The 18,086-nt window shown below is 51.5% G+C and overlaps 1 protein-coding gene across 2 annotated transcripts in view; it reads right to left on the reverse strand.

The window, feature by feature from the left end:
* GSN (gelsolin) overlaps positions 1 to 18,086 on the reverse strand; it is a 44,096-nt gene that overhangs the window by 1,617 nt on the left and 24,393 nt on the right. For both annotated transcript variants that reach the window (XM_067541785.1, XM_067541784.1), the window contains exons 2-15: positions 17,594 to 17,795; positions 16,259 to 16,413; positions 13,809 to 13,970; positions 13,212 to 13,361; positions 12,547 to 12,636; positions 11,342 to 11,474; positions 10,124 to 10,212; positions 9,129 to 9,344; positions 8,300 to 8,433; positions 7,499 to 7,589; positions 5,798 to 5,968; positions 4,790 to 4,964; positions 3,393 to 3,517; positions 345 to 422 (exon numbers count right to left, since the gene is read on the reverse strand). In XM_067541785.1, the coding sequence (XP_067397886.1) occupies positions 345 to 422; positions 3,393 to 3,517; positions 4,790 to 4,964; positions 5,798 to 5,968; positions 7,499 to 7,589; positions 8,300 to 8,433; positions 9,129 to 9,344; positions 10,124 to 10,212; positions 11,342 to 11,474; positions 12,547 to 12,636; positions 13,212 to 13,361; positions 13,809 to 13,970; positions 16,259 to 16,413; positions 17,594 to 17,786 (1,962 nt within the window). In that variant the 5' untranslated portion in view covers positions 17,787 to 17,795. The remainder of the gene's footprint in view (positions 1 to 344; positions 423 to 3,392; positions 3,518 to 4,789; positions 4,965 to 5,797; positions 5,969 to 7,498; positions 7,590 to 8,299; positions 8,434 to 9,128; positions 9,345 to 10,123; positions 10,213 to 11,341; positions 11,475 to 12,546; positions 12,637 to 13,211; positions 13,362 to 13,808; positions 13,971 to 16,258; positions 16,414 to 17,593; positions 17,796 to 18,086) is intronic.

Raw genomic sequence — 18,086 nt, forward strand, 5'->3', positions numbered from 1 at the left:
TTGTTGAACGCTGATAGCCTGCTCAGTCATGCACAGAGAAGGCATGGGACCAGCCGTTCACAAGTTTACAGTCAGAGATACAATAGACTGTGCTGTAATCCACCATAGCCTGTCTCCTTTAGTCCATCATCTGACCAAAGGAAGTGGCAGGATCCCAATTTCATTTTCTACCTTTGGGTTAAAATTAATACAGTTTAATATCTGATCCACCCTCTTCTGGGTGACTTGGTCCCAAGTTGGCAGGGACAACTGTTGTGACTGTGGGTCTCTCAGCCTAAAGCTGTATGGTCCATATGCAATATCTTCTCTTTGCTTCCCTCCTAGTTAAATATGTTCGAATGTACCTGGTCCCATGTGTCAAGGAGCATAACATCATCTGTAGCAAGGTCATCTTGGGTCAGTTCTCCAGGAACCTCGTCAATCTGAAAAGAATGAGGTTAGAGGGGATCAGGTACTCCAGAGGAAGCCACCCAAGTTTGCATCATGTTATGTCACATCAGGAAACCCGTTTCTGGAGGCGCTGGCATTACCACTTGGGAATGAGGTATCTGGGCTGTGGGGACCTAAGCATCAACCCACCCTGGTCATGCAGCCTGGCCCTTTAAGATTTTGGGACATCTGAGGTGTAAAAACGTACATTTGATCTGTGTTAAATTATGACTGTGAAACATGGACCTTCAAACAGTCAATAATAAAGACACTACAATCCTTCGAATTATGGTGTTACGAAGAACTCTGACAATATCATGTATGGACTGCATAACCAATTAAAATGTATTGGTATTTGTAGGACACATTTTAAGAGATTCAGTGGGCGATGCATGTTTACAGGCACTGGAAGGGAAAGTTAATGGCAGAAGACAACAAGGCAGATGATGATCTTGGCTGGACAATGTGATATCCTGGGTGGATTTAAAGGTATATTCAACCACAAGAAGATTAGCAAAGGATTGTAGAGAACAGGCTATCGTGGTTCCAAAGCTCCAGTAAGGGACATACCACAGAAGAAGAGGTGCACAAGGACCTAGGAAATATTGGCAGACGGGAAGAGGTTCTGGGAATAAATCGAGTTTGGGAGGAAAGCCCATTACAGTCTCTTTAAGAGCCTGGGACCAGGAGCCCAGCAGAGTGGGTGGGGCAAGGCTCCCCTCTCTCCCAGCCAATTGGAATGAGCTTTGGGAAGGGGACAAGCATATAAGCTGCCTCCTCCCCCATAGCAGGGGAGACCTGTTGATAGAAGGTTGGAGGACTGGGCAGGCAGGCACCCCAAGCTAGAGGTCTAATTGAGGGAAAGGTGTCAGCTGAAGGAGAAGCTGGCTAAGGCACTACAGCTGGCCTAAATCACCATCCCAGCTCCAAGGAGAGCGGTGGGGAGGGGCACCTGTCTTAGGGAAACAGTGAGAGAGAGAGAGAGGCTGCCTGCCTGCTTGCAGTATAACCCAGCTACTGCCAATGAAGTTGGGAAAGGCCTTAAGGAAGCTCCTCAGTAGCCGGTTGGGAAGAAATTGCATGAGGAGACAGAACTCTAGAGGGGAACAGTGGCATCTGGAGCCTTGTGAGAGACACTGACAAACAGGGAACTGGTACGAGCAGTCCCAGGAAATGGCAATGGAGTGGAATGAGCAGTCCTTAGCTGCCTAACACAGGGTCCCTGGGCTGGCGCCTAGAAGAGAAGGTCAGTTCCTCTTCTCCCCAGTAAGAGAGCCCATAAGACTAGCTGAGCCTTTATTGTTTATTGTATTGATCTGTCTTACAGGCCTGTGTCCTGTGTGACAGTAGCTTACGCAAGTTAGCAGAGGCATAGTCAAGTAGAGTAAGCCTGTGACTTTTGGCATAGATAAAAGGCCTAACAGCTACGCTTAGATTTTGGGGAAGCAGCAATAGTTTGTTGACTAGCAGAAATTGAAACCCAACCGTAAATGGCAATTGAAAGACCAGGGAAGTGATAACCGCAGATCTGCCTCGCAAGGGGTGACAAATATGACAATGAGTTAAATGGCATTAATGTCTATTGATATATTAACCTATTGGATAAGTGGTGAGGGTGAGGAAGTTTAGATTTGGGCATGGAAGGTGGAGCCTTAGCATGAATATTCGTGATGATGTTCAGACCCTATCATAGGGCAAACCACCACATAGAAGGCAGCTTTTCCCATCATTGTTGGCGTTCCATCATTTGAGCCTTCACCTCTATTGTTAACCATCATCGAGCTTGGGCACTGAGGAACCTGGCCCCTCAGACTCATTTGGCATGCCAGAGACATAGCTGGTCCTTTGTCTCTTACCACCAGGTCCTCCACGAAGGATGCAAACCTAAGACTGATACCACAGAGCTCCCCAGTAGTGTAGTATTCCTCTCTGTTCATGTGGCTTGCAGCATTTCTGGCCTTATTTTAATAAAAGTCTCTAAGGCTTGGCTTTGCCCGCAGCGGCAGTGTCTGCCATACGTCCCGAGGGTCCCTACAAGATATTGAACTCCTGGGTTCTAGTTCTGTGTAGCCTGATTCTGGGACAAGAGCATTCTTCCCTTCAGATCAAGTGGCAATCAGTACAGGTACTACTGACTATTAAAATGCATTGGGCAACAAGAGGAAGCACAAACCTCAGGATTTAAGAGGCAAAGACAGATTAGTCCCAGAGGGGGGCTGAAGACCTGCCATAAAGAGCATCAGGCTTTGATTTTGTTTTTTTCTGTCACCCCAGAGGGCACTCAGCTGAGAAGATCTGGCCAGAGAGCCAGGCCATGGAAGCTAGAAACTGCTATAGCACTAGCATGACAGATTGGGGGGGGTGCTAGAGAAGGCGGCCAGCAATGCTGCATCATGGCACAAAGGGGTGCGCTGGTGGTGAGTGTGTCCCATGACACGGTGCGTTAGCTATGAGGGAGGGGGAATTTGCACGGTATCTGATCCCACCACACCTACAGCTGGCCAGTGTTAACAGCCTGTTTCTGCCATAGACACACAAGTTCGTTCCCAGTTCACTCGGGTAAACTATGGCATTCAGGCTCTGGTGCTGCTCAGTCATTCAACCACACCCACTACTTCTACCCCTCACACCTGTCACGCGGAAAAGTCGCCTGACTGCTCCTGTCAGACAAAGGAGACCTACCTTAATGCTACAGAGAGTCGGTGTTATGGGGACAAAGCTTCAGCGCTGGCTGCTTTCTTTGCAGGGGCGTGGTGCTAACACTCCCCTGCAGCTACCATCGAGGAGGGGGGGAGCAGCCCACTGTGCATTAGCTGGGGGGTGGAATGGGAGGCAGAACTGTAGCCTGCTGCCTGGCTGAGAGGGAGCCTGGACAGGTGGTCAATGGGTTTTCCCCAATCCTAGGAGCTGGATGCCTCAGTCATCAGGAAATGCCCCCACCCCTTAGTCCCCCAAACACTCACAATGAAGCGCCCGCTCTTGTTTGAGCAGGCGAAGAGGCGAGGGGGGTGAACATCCATCTTCCTGTCCTTCAGCCGGGGCGAGGTGCGATACGCAGCTTTTCCACCCAGAGCTTCCCAGAAGCTATCTGCAAGAGAGAAGGGTATGCTGACGCTCCTCCCACGTCCGCCATGTTCACCCCCCGTCACGGCACTAGGCAGCTACCCACACTGGGACCTCACTAATCCCCTGCGCTTGTCCGGAAGGACAGAGGGACACACGGCTCATGCATAGAGTCCTGCCAGGAGTGTTCTCTCTTCTGATGCCTATGGCAGAAATCTCCAGGGACCCCTAGACAGGAGTGTAACGAAGGTGCTTTGGAGTAGCCATTCCGGCCGTGCAAGACACCAGGCTGTGTCTGACGGCTTCCCTTGGGGCTGCGGTGGGGGCAGCAGGAAGGACACCTCCTTTGCTCCCTATAAAGTGCTTTATCCAAAAAAACCTAGGACATCCAAGGTACGTCCCTTGCCCATCCCCAAGCCTGCAAGGGACTATGGCTAGAATCTGACCATGAACGCCAGGGATTTATGCAATGGTGCTGTTCCAGGGGCATCTCTGCTCCTGAATACATCTGAGAGGGAATCAGCAAGACGGAGCAATGAAGCTAAAGCAGCCTGGGGAGCTGCAGTGGAGAACGGGATCCTTGACGTGGGAGGGCAATGCTGCGGACAGGGAAGTATCACAAAGTACAGCAGAGCCAGAGCACATGATATCCCCAGAGCACATGATATCCCCCACTTCCTGCTTGCACCTTGATCAGGTAGTCAGAAGGCTGGAATGTTTGTATCTCATGAAAGAGGTGTGGTTGACTTTGTCCCTGATCATTCCCTAGCTGTTAAGAATTGGCTCCAACCATGACTCTCCCCTAGTGGTAATGGAGCATGACGCAGTGGCATTAACTAGAAAGCAGGCACCTTCCCCATCTGCGGAACACAGCTACCGAAGGCATCAGGAGGGGGATCAGTCTCTGGCAGCAATGAGATGCGTGGAGATGGGGCGAAACAAACATTTAGGCCCTCGCCTGGTCAAGTGACCTGACAACTTGCAGTGGGTGCTCACGGGGTCTCCGGAGCAATCTTCCCTCTTTCGTGTGCGTGCAATTTTAAAACCTCTCCTGCTCCCACGGCCTCTCCCGGCTACATCGGGAGGCCCTTAACTTGGATAGTTCCTGCTGAGTGGCTGTGGCAGACCCTTAACTCGATAAGTGCAGCGCCCAGAAGGATGCGCTCCCCCAAAGGCAGAACCACTGGTTACCTCTTTGATTGGCCTTGATAAATATCCAACGGGCACCTGCCATGGAGAGCAAGAAATGGCAGCTACCATGTTAGGAATCGCAGAGGCCCAGCCATGACTTCCTCACCTGGCTCGCTGCCCTCGGCAATCTGTACTGGGCGAGCTCCCAGAATCTTCAGCAGCTCTTGTGCCCCTGAAATCTCAGTGCTGCTGGCTGCTTGGCCCACCCAAAGGTAAGCAGCGGAGGGAGTTTTCAGGACAAATGTGTCATTGGAGTTCAGTTCCCTGGCAACGGGATCCAGCTGGAAAGGAACAGCACCGCAGCCATCAAACGGATTGGTAGTTTCGACACTGACAGTTATTTAAGGACTAGGATCAGAGGCCGCGGCACTTCTGAACAAACTTTAACCAAGCCTTATGCAATCACCAATGACTAAGGAATAAAACGCACTCCAAAACTTGCAGTCAAGTTGCTCAAGTGGAAAGATTCTCTATGAGCATGGGAAGAGTAAACAGGGGTGTGCGCGTGTCGGATGGCCTGCAGCAAGAATAGGTAGGGCTGGGATCTTGCCAGATCTCCCAAAAATGACAGCAGGGTATTTAAGTACATGGAGGGGACACCTCCAAGAACAAAGTCCACGTTGCTGGCATGGGTGATTCTGTTGTTGGCATTTTGCCCCCGGGTCAGTATTGAACCAATGCCCCGGCATGGAGCTAGGAGGCAGCTGGAGACACAAAGCATTTATGACTAATGAACAAGGTTTTTTTTTATTTTTTTGCAAGAATAGGGGGATGAACCCGTGTCCTGGTTCAAATTCTATTTGGATACAAGATACTTGTCACTTCCTACCCTTAGCTGTTAAGTAACATTGGGAACTTTGGAGAAATGCCCTTAACAACATAAAACGGTATTAATAAACTCATGGGAACCCAGTGATTATTATTACTTACCCATGGGAAAAGAGGAAGCTCTCGATAATTTATCTAGACTCCAAAGTTTGTTTCAATTTTGAACCAGTCCCACTGAAAGTTTAACCTGGCCTTGCCGCTGCTCTCAGAGGGAACGTGATGGGACAAGAAATAAGATACCATGTTCCAACTGCTGTCTGGGAACCCAACGTTGCCCATCACATACCTCCACTGCTCGGGTGGCTCCGGCCGTGCTGGAGCGGACCTGGAAGAGCCGTGTTGTGGCTGGTGGTGTCTGGCCTCCATCCCTGGAGGTTCCACCCTTGTAGACAATCAAAGGTTTCCCACCAAACATGCTCATCAGATGAGCTGGCTCTTTCCCCTGCACCACTCGTTTCTGGGGGGAAGGAAACTCAGAGTCACACATGAGATGATGCAGCGCAGCCTGGGATTCCCAAAGAGGATGCTCCTTTTCTCCTATCTCTCAAGTCAGTGCTACCCTCAGAGCATGCTGGGGGCCGGGAATCAAACCACTGCTTCTCACACAAAAACTGGCCTGTGGGTAAGTTAGGCCCTCAAAATTGCACAGCAGGGACCCCACGTGCTGCAGCCTGACCCGACTAGCAGCAATAAACTCGGTTGTAAAGAGAGTTAGGGGCCTTCAAGCTATGCAGCTGAACAGTCACGTCATCTGCACTAGTCTTTGTCGAGTCAGGTCGGTGGGGCCGGGGCCATCTGCTGTAGATGCAGCTGACGAAGTCTCTTGTCACACGCCAGACACCACCTGAGAAGGTGGCTTCTTGCACAGTAACTGGAGCATATGCTAATAGGAATCAGGAACTCAGCTGATCATAATGGGGAGCACGGCTGGCAACTTCTACTGCTCCTCGGCTGGGGGCTACGGGTTTCACCTGGCACAAAGCTTCTCCCACACAGCTGTGGCAGGGCAGGGCGTGCAAAGGCTGACGCACATTGCTGGGGGCTAGCAGCAGAGAACTGCCTGGAAAAATGAATGTGCAAAAAGGTCTCTTGCCATTCAGTATCATAAGGGGAAACTGACCCTCACCACAGAGGTGACTTTTGCTCTGAAGAGGATCCTGAAACCATCCTGGGATGGATTTCAGTCCCCAGGTCTCCTTTAGAGGCACGAGAAATCGACGAACCATGCGCTTGGAGATTTGATGAGTTACATTTTTTTTTCCCTTGAAAGACAAACAAGGTGAATCTTTAAGCTTCCTGCTGCGAAGCTCTGTCATTTCCCTGAGCCTCTCAGACCTCTAGCTCTTGGGGGCATTAGAGACGAGGCCTCCGCGGCTTGTCAAATCCTAGGCTGTCTTCACGGCCTTTATAACCCTCGAACAGCACCTACATGCTACGGTGATACTCACTTTAGAAAAGCCAAACATAGAGTTATGAGAGAGAGAGAGAGAGAGAGATGTCTAACTTGCTGCACTGAGCCTTTGCTCCATCTCTAAAGATGTGGGCCCTTCTGGACAGATCAACCCCACTGGAAACCCCGGGGAATTCATTCGGCTCTTGGGATCTCTTCGCGTCTTTCTCCCACCTGCTTTTACCCTCTGGTGCCAGAGGCTCTCCTCTCACTCTCGTTTTTTTCCCCCTTTCGCTTTGGTTTTTAAATAGAGCCGAGAATAAAAACAGATGTCGACGCTGACTCTGGAAGTTTGCACGTCAGGTCGGGACAGCTGCCGATGGTAAGGGAAGCTAACTATATCCAAGGTGTTTCCTCACCTCCTTGCCAGCAAGCAGGGTCAGCTACCAGCACTTCAAACCCACTGTCATGATGTGACGTTTATCCGCCCCTGAGCACCATGAACAGTAAGACACCGGGACGGTGTCCCTCACCGGAGTGGGGTACAGGAAATGGCCTTGTCTCATCAGTAGCTACAGAAACAGTGGTTTTATCTACCTGCACTGGGCTACCTCCCAGCTCTTCATCCAGCTGGACACTGAGGAAGGCGGAGGTTGTGATTTCATCCTGGGAGGAATCTGCCCCCTGCCTGAAAAACACACAACAACATCTAAGAGCCTTGTCCTCCGGCTGCAGTGAAATTTCCCAAGCCGTAGAGAGATGAGGAAAAGGCAAGGGACTCCTGACGGTTAACCAGCTTGTCCAGCATTACACTGTAGGCGTGGAGGGGAATCCACTAATACACAGGTAGTGAAACAGCAGCATGATTAGGCTGGGAGATCTAAGGGGAGCAGGGAGTTCTAAGTATCCGTGTTCTTCTATTACACCCGACCCCCTGGTAGCTGGTTTAACAACACAGCTGCTGTGGCTGCGAGCAGGAGCCGCACACTCAACCTCCATGTTGCAAACACACCCTTAAGATTTCAGCTACACAGCTCATAATGGTGTGTAAGTCACGTGAGAAAGCCATCCTCCCTGGGGTTTGGCTGCTGCTTTATTGGCTCCACTGGGGATTGCCTGGAGGGCCCAACCACTGTGCGTGTGATTCTTTTTTACGCTAACCTCTGGCACGGACCTCTTCCTGCTCCACTCTTAACAAAACATCCAGTCCCCCTGCTATCCCCTTACTGGCATGTGACCTGCAGAGGAAGCTTCTCCAAGAAGAAATCTAATTCCCGGCACATTCCAGGAAAAGTGGCAGCCTGCAGTGATCTAATCGCATAGCCATGGCCTCCACCCCCAGGCAGTTACAGCACAGAGCATTTGTTTTTCGGCTCCACGCCAGAAAAACCCTCTTACCAAGTGTAGATAATCTGTCCCGTTTTTCCACCGTGTTTGTAGTCGTACAAGATAATATAGCTGTCCCCTCCGTAGAACTGGCCATACTGTGAAGGATCCACGGGCACTTTAGCAGAGCCTTCTATTCTCCAGATCTACAAAACCAGCAGCAGGAAGGGGGAGGGGAAACACCCCAAAGCATGAAATGTGAGAACAGAACAAATTGTGTTACATAAACAACAGACTTTTTTTTTTCCCCGTTTCCTTCATAGTCAACCTCCTGCAAGCCACGGCCTTGCAGTGCCACCTGCTGGGGAAAGGTGGTAAAAGAATGAGCCCCTCCCACCAGCGGGGGCCATACAGAATTGTGCGAAACCTTTCCAGAGAGGCCCAGAATCAAGGCAAAACTCGCCCGGTTTCGTTACGAACCCCAAACATCGGCCCGGGTCACCAAAAGGCTCAGAGCGCTCATGGGGTGGGTGACGAGTTTTGTTGCTGGCTCGGTGGTATCCAAGAGCTTCTCCAGCCCAGGGCAGCCATGAGCTGGCCGGCCCCCCAGATTTCCAAAGGAGCAAGCACTGCCCAGGACCTCTTTTCCGTCGGATTGCACAGTGGAGAGAAGAGGATTGCTCGGCCCTTCTGAACGCCGCCTCAGCTCGGCTTCTTTGCACAAACCCAGGAGCCCAGGTGGAGAGGGAAGAGCTACGCTGGGTGCTCCGCCTGCCTGTACTGCCCTCCCAGACCGTCACCCGCCCCTCCTCCCAAGCCAGGGGGCAGACAATGGAAGAACCAAGAGGGGAACAAAGCGGCCCGAAGGGGTGCTGGTGCTGCCATGCTCCCTCCACTCTACCTGTTTCTTGCCAGAGCCGTTGTCCTCCATGTTGTGCTGGGCAGCCATGGCCGTGGAGTTGTGCAGCGTGGCGGCGTCGAAAGGCACCTTCTCCACCTGGGCGATGTGGCTGGAGATGTAGGCCGTGCCCAGCCCCTCCGTCTGGTCCTTGTCCCACCAGTTCTTGAAGAACTGCTTGAACAAGGGGGTCTCGCCGCTCTCGGGCAGGACTTGGATCTGAAACGAGGGAGCCGGCCCGTCAGGGGCAGCCTTGCCGTGAGCCTGGTGGGGCCTGCCGTTCTAGCCAATCCCAACGGTGACCCGGGCCCTGGCTTCAGGACGACCTGGGGCCGTATAAATCCCTGGCACGACTCCACTGCAGCTGCCCCAGGCAGGGATTCAGCCACCAAGAGCAATCTAAGGGCAGCACGGAGCTGGGAAGTCGCAAACCCACAGCCGGCCAGACGCCCCTGAGGTGCCCACAGGTCCACTGGCCTCACAAGGGCAGACGTGGCCATTGTCCCTCCCGCCATCCCCAGGAGAGAGGTGCCGTCCTACACACCCACTGCTTGGCCCCCTCAGCGTTTCCACCAGCAAAGTGACCACTGGCTGTGACGCACTCGTTTGCACCGAGCCACCGTATCTATTCGAGCCTGTTTTAAGCACAAACATACCTGGAAAGTCTGTGCTAGCAAACTAAAACCATGGACTGCCGGAGTGCGTTCGGCTGGTTACCGCTGTACGGTAGGGCTGGGAGAGGAGGAATCTCTCTTAAGGAAACGCTGCAGAAACCCTGGGGCAAGTCATCCCATAGGGACAGGTTAGTCAGCTCCCCTTCCGTGCCCCATTACGCCCGATGGGAGTAGTTCTGAGTCCTTCCTGGGCAGTTTCCCTCTGTTTCTCCTCTCCCACCATCCCGGGTTTCTGGCTGAGGAATCATTGAGGTGCATCCTCGCTGGTGACGGAGAGTCAGCCAGAGGGCAAGGGGCACAGCCCTCCGAGCTGCTGCCGCTTACCTGGGTGTGTTTCGGGTACTTCATCTTGGAGATGAACTCTGAGGCGGTTTTCAGAGCCGCCTTCTTCTCCTCGGAGTTGGCTTTCTTGCCTTTAATAAGAAACAAAGAGGAGAGTGTTGATGATTTTTAAATAATACACCCCGCTTTACAACCAAACCAACCCCTCTGATTTCCTTCTTGCCCAGAGTGGAAAGCGAGTCACTCACTCCACAAGTCACGCCCCTTCCACGGCTGGGCTGCAGCAGGCTCAGCCTGCAGGTGACCTCAAGGAGAAAACAATCGGCTGTGATGTACTGAGTGATTAGGATCACCTGGTATATCTCATTAACCCAATTCCCTGCCTTTGCCAAGGGCCTCAGGCCTTGGAGTGCCTCGGTGCCTCCCGTTCTCCGGCTGTTGCGCGCACTGGTTTAGTCTCCTGATGGCTGTAATACTTGGGTCTGATTCTGGTGGTTGGGCTGTGAGTAGCGGTGTTGATGGACTGCGATGTACAGGCGGGCAGACCAGCGGTATGGGTGGTCTCCTCTGGCCTTGAACTCTCTGACTGTAAGTGCCATGCCTGTCGCATGTGGCCCAGTGACAGTCTAAAACACATTACACGGACCTGCCCCTCCCCCTTGCACCTCCCAGTCATTCATGGCCCACGGTCAAACGTTTGCAGTGCTCTGATGGGCCACCTGAGGGCATCAGCCCCACAGCCACAGATCCTCCCTGACTACACCCAACTACACCCTGCAGAGCTGTCTCCAAGCGAGGGACAGTCAGCATGGCAAGAGCCTCTCCCCTGGTGCTCAGGCGTCAGGATCACGCTGAGGGAGAGAGGAGACTGGCATAACTAACAGGGGAATCGTCCCGGTTGCCACCTGCAGATCCCCATCCCTGCAAAGGTGCCTTACACAGAGATCCCTGCACTGCTGTCCGTGGGTCCAAATGAGCTTCTCCTCCCCTTAGAATTTTAACTGTTTCTGTCCTCCTGAGACCCTCCCTTTAGACCCACAACCCTCAAGGCTCCAAACTGCAGCAACCATCCCTCCACCCGAGAAGCAACGGGCGAGATGCCCTTTTGAACCCTTTAGCGCTGTTCCTTAACTTCCGTAAGGGAGCTGCAATTGACTGGCACCAGGCACGCCCTCCCCACCCAGGAAGCTGGGATCAATAATTGAATCTGGATCCCACACGCAGCTGCCTTTATCTACTTCCCCTCCCTCCCCACGGCACCTTTCCAAATGAAGATTTTCCCATCAGAACCATGGTCCAGAATGAAGCAGTCATCTGTGTTCAGTGCGGCCTGGGAGAATGGATTCTCATCTGCCACCAGGGAGACTGCCATGTTCCCTGCACCATTGGAGACCTGGGATAATGCAACACAAGGACCAGTTCAGAGACACTGCGTGGAACCTGGAAGCCTTCTCCACTCAACGTCCCATAGCTACACGCAGCAATCGGATGCCGACGTCATGACTTGGGGGTACTGGTTTCTTTCGTGCCTACTGTCCTTCAGACATGACGTTCTTGGCACAGCAATGATGTGATACAAAGGGCTGGTCTGCCCCAAGGATTTCAGGGATTTCTCCCTCCCCTGCAGCTTCCTAGGAGGCTACAGAAATGGCTGCACATATCTCTAATATCCTCAGTGCAAACATGGGCAAAGGGACCTGTTCAACAGAACCATTCCATACCCTAGGGACTAGAAAGGGCTATTTTGGCATCCCGATGACTATCCACATCAATGCGTTTGGTGGACTCCGACTCTATGGTTACGAATGGACAAGGGTCGACATCATAAAACTACCTCCATGCTTGTTACTAAATCAGCCCCCAGCGGAAGGGCGAAGGATTGAACAGGCCATGGAGCCAGAACTCCCTTCTTGCCCCTTGAAGTGGTCCCCCCAGGGCAGTGCTGAAGGACACTGGCGGGACCCTGTGGGGCAGTCTGCCCTGCTGCTGCCCACGCTGCGGATACCCAGAGCACTGAATCTCCAAAGCTATTGAGCCAGTGTGCACGACGGGGGCAGAGGAGTTAATGCAAGCTCTGCAGCTTTATCACAGTGGGCTGGCAAGTGCAACATGTCACATCAGTTCCTGAAAATCTCAGCTGCACACAGGAGTTAGTGAGGCCTGGTCAAGGCAATAAAGGGACTGTGGCTACTTAGATGAGGCACCTCCGACCGAGGGTCTTGCAACAAAGTACTTTGCTCTGCTCTGCTCCAACCCTGCCTAGTTTTGCAAAGATTGCGGGAGGTTTTTAAGAACAGGTTAGACAAACATCTGTCAGGGATGATCTAGGGTTGCTTGGTCCTGTCTTAGCATAGGCAGCGGGACTAGGTGATCTCTCGAGGTCCCTTCCAGCCCTACATTTCAATGATTCTCTGATTCCACCCTTTGCAGGGATCTTCTGTCAGAAGCCATCTGCTTTTTGTCACCTTATACAGCTTAGCCAGCTTTCTATTGGATGCATCAGTTTTGACCTCATCAGAGACTCCTTCGGGCAGATCGGGCTTAGGTCCCAGAACCTGAGAGAGAGAAAAACAATCTGCTAGCTATGTGTGTTGATCCAAGAGAGTGTCTGCTCCCCAGATGCTCTGACCGCAAAAAAACACACAAGAGACAATTGTAGATCAACAACCTCAACATTGATATGTTCCAATCTCCAACCAAGGCTCGACACCCACAGTTTTCTGTCCCTTGCACCAGAGAATGGTTAGCAGACATAACACTAGTGCTGTGCACTTGGATAGCCCCTTCCCTCTGAGGATCTCAAAGCACTTTACACACATTAATTAATGTTTACACTGTGGGGCAGGAAATGGATGGTAAAACTGACACACTCTGAGAGAGGATATACAACTTATTCGAGGCCACACAGCAAGTCAGTGGCAAGGCCAGAATTTGACCCAGATATCGTGACACACAAACCTGTGCTACAGCCATTTGATTGTGCTTCTCCTGCTGATACTATCTAACTACACACACATCCTGTACTGCACCCGGGCCAGCCTTTCATCCAGATGCCACACTCAGCACCACCGGAGCTGAGTGCACAGAGAGGACTTTGCTTCGAGGGTCAACGAAATACAAAGAAAGTAACCTGCAGCATTTGCTCCCGTTCCGACCCTTCCTCCACGACATGGACTTGGCCCCGGCCGCTCCGCTCATTATCCCGGATTCCTTTGGCTATCTGTGTGGCCTTCAGCCGCTCAAACCGATTGCTCTTGGAGCCGCACCACTGGTGGATGTCCTGCAGGGCACAGACAAAGGGCGTGGCATGGCGTTTCAGAGAGTCCCATCCCAGAAAAAGAAGGCAACACAATGCAAAGAACACACCAGCGGCGTGGTTAACAGCCCTAACCTAAGCGGTAGTAGTGCAGTAGGGCTTTGATGAGGGGCTTGTCACCCAGGTAGGATGGGGCAGCGAGCAGCAGCAGCTGGCGAAGGGCTGGGATTGGAGAGTGTGGATCCAGGGGGCTGGAGTGCCATGGCTCATCAGACCAGGAAAACACAGCTCACTTTCCCAGATGGCAGTCGGAGAGCTAACAGATCTGCTGTGCTCTCTGTGAAATCGCTGGTGACTTGGGGTAGCCTCGCACAGCTTAACACAGAATGGGAAGAAGAGCTACGACGGCGCGCCAAAACAACCCCCACTCCCTGGCGGCTCGCTGAACGTGTGTTTAACTAGCAGACTTACGCTGCCCAGGTCAAGGATGAAACAGTCGCCGTTGTTGAAGCTGTCCCAGCTCACAGGGACCTCGGTAGCTCGAACCATTCGTCTGCCTTTGATCTGAAGGACTCTTTGGACAGACACCTCATTGGGAACCACGTGCTTGAATCCAGAAGCCACCCCGCCAGCCTAAAAGAAGAAAGGAGATGGTAACTCCTACTCACGCTCTTGCTCGGAAGGGAAGGGAGAGTCTGAAGCTGTGCTCTCACCTCCCCAGGGCCGGGGGTCACCCGCCGCTGCCTCAAAGGGCAGGCCCGGCCCCCTCCTCTGTCCCCACACATCACTGCATGAGTCGTCATGCTGACCCCCAGAGCAACTTCTCCGACATACCCAGGGAGACTGATGCAAAGGATTCTGGGATACACCCTAGGTGTGGAGAGCAGTGGTTCCCGACCTGTGGCCCAGAGGCCAGAAGTGGCCCGCGCGGGGCTTTCAAAGTGGCTCGCTCCCCTCCCGCCGGCTGCAGAAGGGAGCCGCTGCCTAAGGACCCAGGCGGAGCGCTTTGCCGCGTCGCTACAAGACCGGTGCAGAGAAATCAGCGCTGTCCTCCCCCTGGCTGTAGCAGGGAGCACGACAAAGCGCTTCTCCTGGGTCCATAGACGCTGGGGTCCCTGCTGGAGCCAGAGGGAGAGAAGCATTGATTTCCCGTCCCCCCAGCTGCAGAAGGGAGCCACACCTAGGGACCCAGGTGGAGCGCACGGGGCTACAGGACTTGTGCAGTTTCCCTGCTGCAGCCAGGGGGACGGAGATCAGCGAGGACTCCTTCCGTCTGGCTGCTGTGGGGGTGAGGGGAGGGTGGCTGCTGGTGGAGCAGCCAGGACCTACCATGCCTGAGGAGAGGGAGGACTCTAAAAATCAGTGCCCTACGGTTTGGCCTGCTAAATGCAGGCCACCCACCATGACTTACTCAGCTGCTAGGCCAGGTGCTTCAGTGCGTAGTGACAGTCCCTCATCTACACCAGTGCTTTGTCTGTGACTGTGGGACACACTGGGAGTCCTTTGTAGGTGCAAAATAGTGACTGTAGAAATGAGCACAGGAGCATCACAATGTTTACAGTAAATATGTAGTGGTTTGCAGTCCTCAATGGAGTGTACGGCAATACGTCTTTTAGGAGCTGAGAGACTGGTGACCCTTCAGGGTTGTGAAAATGATATTTGTGGCCCTTGAGCCGAAAAGGTTGGGAACCACTGGTGTAGAGCAAGCCTCTGAATATGAATATAAAGGGGGTGAGCATGAAGTGGAGGAGGCCTGGTCTATGTTGGCCTTTTATTGCACTGTGCGTACGAGGATAACGTGTCTTTTGCCTACTCCCAGTTACCCAAACCCCACTGTTCACTCTCACAACTGCTAAAGAGAAAGAGTTAACAGAGAACAAAGTGAATTCAAATGAGGAAGTTAGAAAGACTATACCCAGACAGAGCTCGGAATAGGACTCTCACTTCCTGACCACCCACCCCCTTGCTCTAACCACTAAACTACGCTGTCTCCCTTTGAACAGTCTGTTTCTGAACAGCTAACTCCTATTACACATTTTTTCACTCTTCACACAACACACGATAAGAGAAAACTCACTTTTTTGCTACCTTCATTTTCACTGCGTTTGTCCAATGTGAGCTTTAAAACACTTTCAAAAATGATACATCCACAGATTAAAAGTCTATATCTGGCAGCAGCTGCTGTACTATCCTTGGACAATTCAGGCAGTAGGTTAATTCAGCCATTCCCCAAAAAGTGAAACCAAATTAAAATGAGAAAGGAATGGAAAACACCAAGGTTATGAACAAACAAATACAAAAATCGTAGGAAAATCCTGGACAAGGAAAAAATAGCCAACTGCAGAAGAGTCGGGCATAATGTTGTTTTGCTTGTGCCATTGGATAGGTAACATGGATAACTATTTCTGGACAGTCCTCCTATCCCACCATTTTGCAACACTGTGGAAGAATGATTCCCCAGTGCTTTCCCCACCTTCCCACAATACTATAGATGATGGCTGCCAAGACAGCTAGGGGAGGAAATGTGGCAGGCACAGAAACAGAGATACCGTTGGGTGAATGGGGAGAGATACAATCAATGCACAGAGCAAGGCATTTGCCATTAACTCAGATTTCTATTTCCCAAATCAGTTGCAGACACCGTGGGGCAGCTCCCCTCTTCGAAGAAAAACTAAACTTCAATTCCTACAATCGCTTGGGCTTTCATTTCTGCCTCATTGAATCCAGTCTGGGCTCTCTTGCTCGGAGTTACTGTTCTGCACCCTATCTGCTTTAGATCATTGGAAACATCTGGTGAGGAATTTTATTCCCTGTAATCGACAAGAGGGCAATTCTCACTTCTCCTCTGTGCCATGGACAGGCCAGGAAACCTTGCTAATCAGAGTCAGACCTGCTAGGCTGGATGTCCAACAATTACATACTTTGTACTTTAGGCCAGATTTGAAGTATCCCAGGAAAGTTGAGGACTCGTGCCCTTGCACCTCCCGATGCTGGATAGCCTTCCCGTGAAGATAATCATCCATCTGGACGGTGAATATGGCAGCTGCACCACTTTCATCCTGGCTACAGAAATCCCCTAGAAATCAAAGGAAGACAACACAGAGTGAATGCAGGGCCTCCTCCTTCTCCTTCAGCTGTGTAACCCTGCGCAAACAACTCTCAGAAAAGACTAAGTCTCTGGAGGGCTAGAGGGCTAGTTTCCTGGAAAACCTCTACAGCCAGGTATTTGAGTACAGTCAGGTAAGGAGGCTCAGTTTATTTCCCTCTGACATTTTCCCTTCCCCTGGGAGGAAGCCAGGCAGGGACTGAGTCTCAGTACTCAGTTTCTCCATCTGTAAAACAGCTATAGTGACACTGATCTCCTTTGTAAAGCGCTTTGAGATCTACGGATGAAAAACTCTAGATAAGAGCTTGGTGCTACTGCCACTGACAGCCTGCAACAAGATGCATTCAGTCTGGCCAAGAGTCAGGAAATCTAGCAGACCCTGAGGGTGGCACTAGTGTATCAGCAGTCTACCTCCGCAGACTGTCAGGAACCCTCGATAATCTTTCTCTCAGATGATCTGGCATCGCTACAACATAGACGTGACAACACACTGCACTAGAACCCTGTTTATCATTAGCAGGTTGCACCGCTTTACAGCACCCCAGAGTTGCAGTGTGAAAAGAAAACCATGCCATGCTCCCCTGGGGAAGAGAAGCACATTGATACATGGTCACACCTCTGTGACAGGCACCAAGGAATGATGGTAAGGTCATCTAGAGCTCAGGTGAGAAATACCTGGAACCAAGAATTCAGCTTCCCAGCCTTCTAAGGCACATAAATTCAACACTATGTTGTTTACTAAGGATACGTCTCGTATATGAGAGCTTAACTGAGGTCCTGTCTGCTCTCTGTGGACATTAAACACCTCACAGCACTTTACAAAAGTGTAAGGGTTTGCTCCAGTGTCTGGCCAAAATTTTCCCTTTTGTGGTTGTGCAGTCCAATGATTAGTTGCTGCCCTCTACCCCAGAGGCGGCTGCATGTCAGTAGTGCAGTGTACAGAGAAATTGTGAGACACTTTGGGATGAGAGGCATTATGAATAGTGATACTTTTGCCTTCTATTCCCATGTGGCAAGGCAGGTTTACCCAAGAGTCCTGGACCAATGAGAGGAATACAGTGCAAGAATTTCCACCTTCCTGAGTTTAACTCCAGGAGTTGGAAAAACTGACAATTTCCAGTAAGACAGAGACAAGCCCCTCGGACCTTACCTAACCAGAAATGCAGGTCATACTGCAGGTTCCCACTCCGCTGTTTGACGGTGTTCAGAACCAGATAGGCATCTCCGGTGAAGAAGTCTCCATACAGGTTTTTTGGCACAGGTACCAAATCAAATTTCTCAATCCGCCAGATCTGTAGGCCTGGCTCTTTTCCAGCCTTCAGAAACTCAGCGTGTTCCACCATGCTGACAGGCTGGGAGAGGGAAAGGAATCAGAGAATTATCTTCAGCTTGTGTGGTACAATGAAGCTCTTGTTAAACTAAAACTGCTTCTGGACTCCTAATTACTGTGGTTCCAAACAACGATTGGGAAGTTTCCATTGCCTCTCACACTGAAATCATTTAAGAAAAATCCCTCTTGACCTTTATTACTTTCTATTTCCACCCACCTCCATTTCCTGATTCGCTTCCTTCCTAGCCTCTTTTTGCCTCTATTCCTCGTTATCCAATACTTTCTCCCTGTCCATTCAATTTGGCAGTTCTTT

The sequence above is a fragment of the Emydura macquarii genome, unplaced genomic scaffold, assembly GCF_026122565.2.
Source record: "Emydura macquarii macquarii isolate MOO-44397 ecotype Brisbane River unplaced genomic scaffold, CSIRO-AGI_Emac_v2 contig_691, whole genome shotgun sequence".
Taxonomy (NCBI): Eukaryota; Metazoa; Chordata; order Testudines; family Chelidae; genus Emydura; species Emydura macquarii.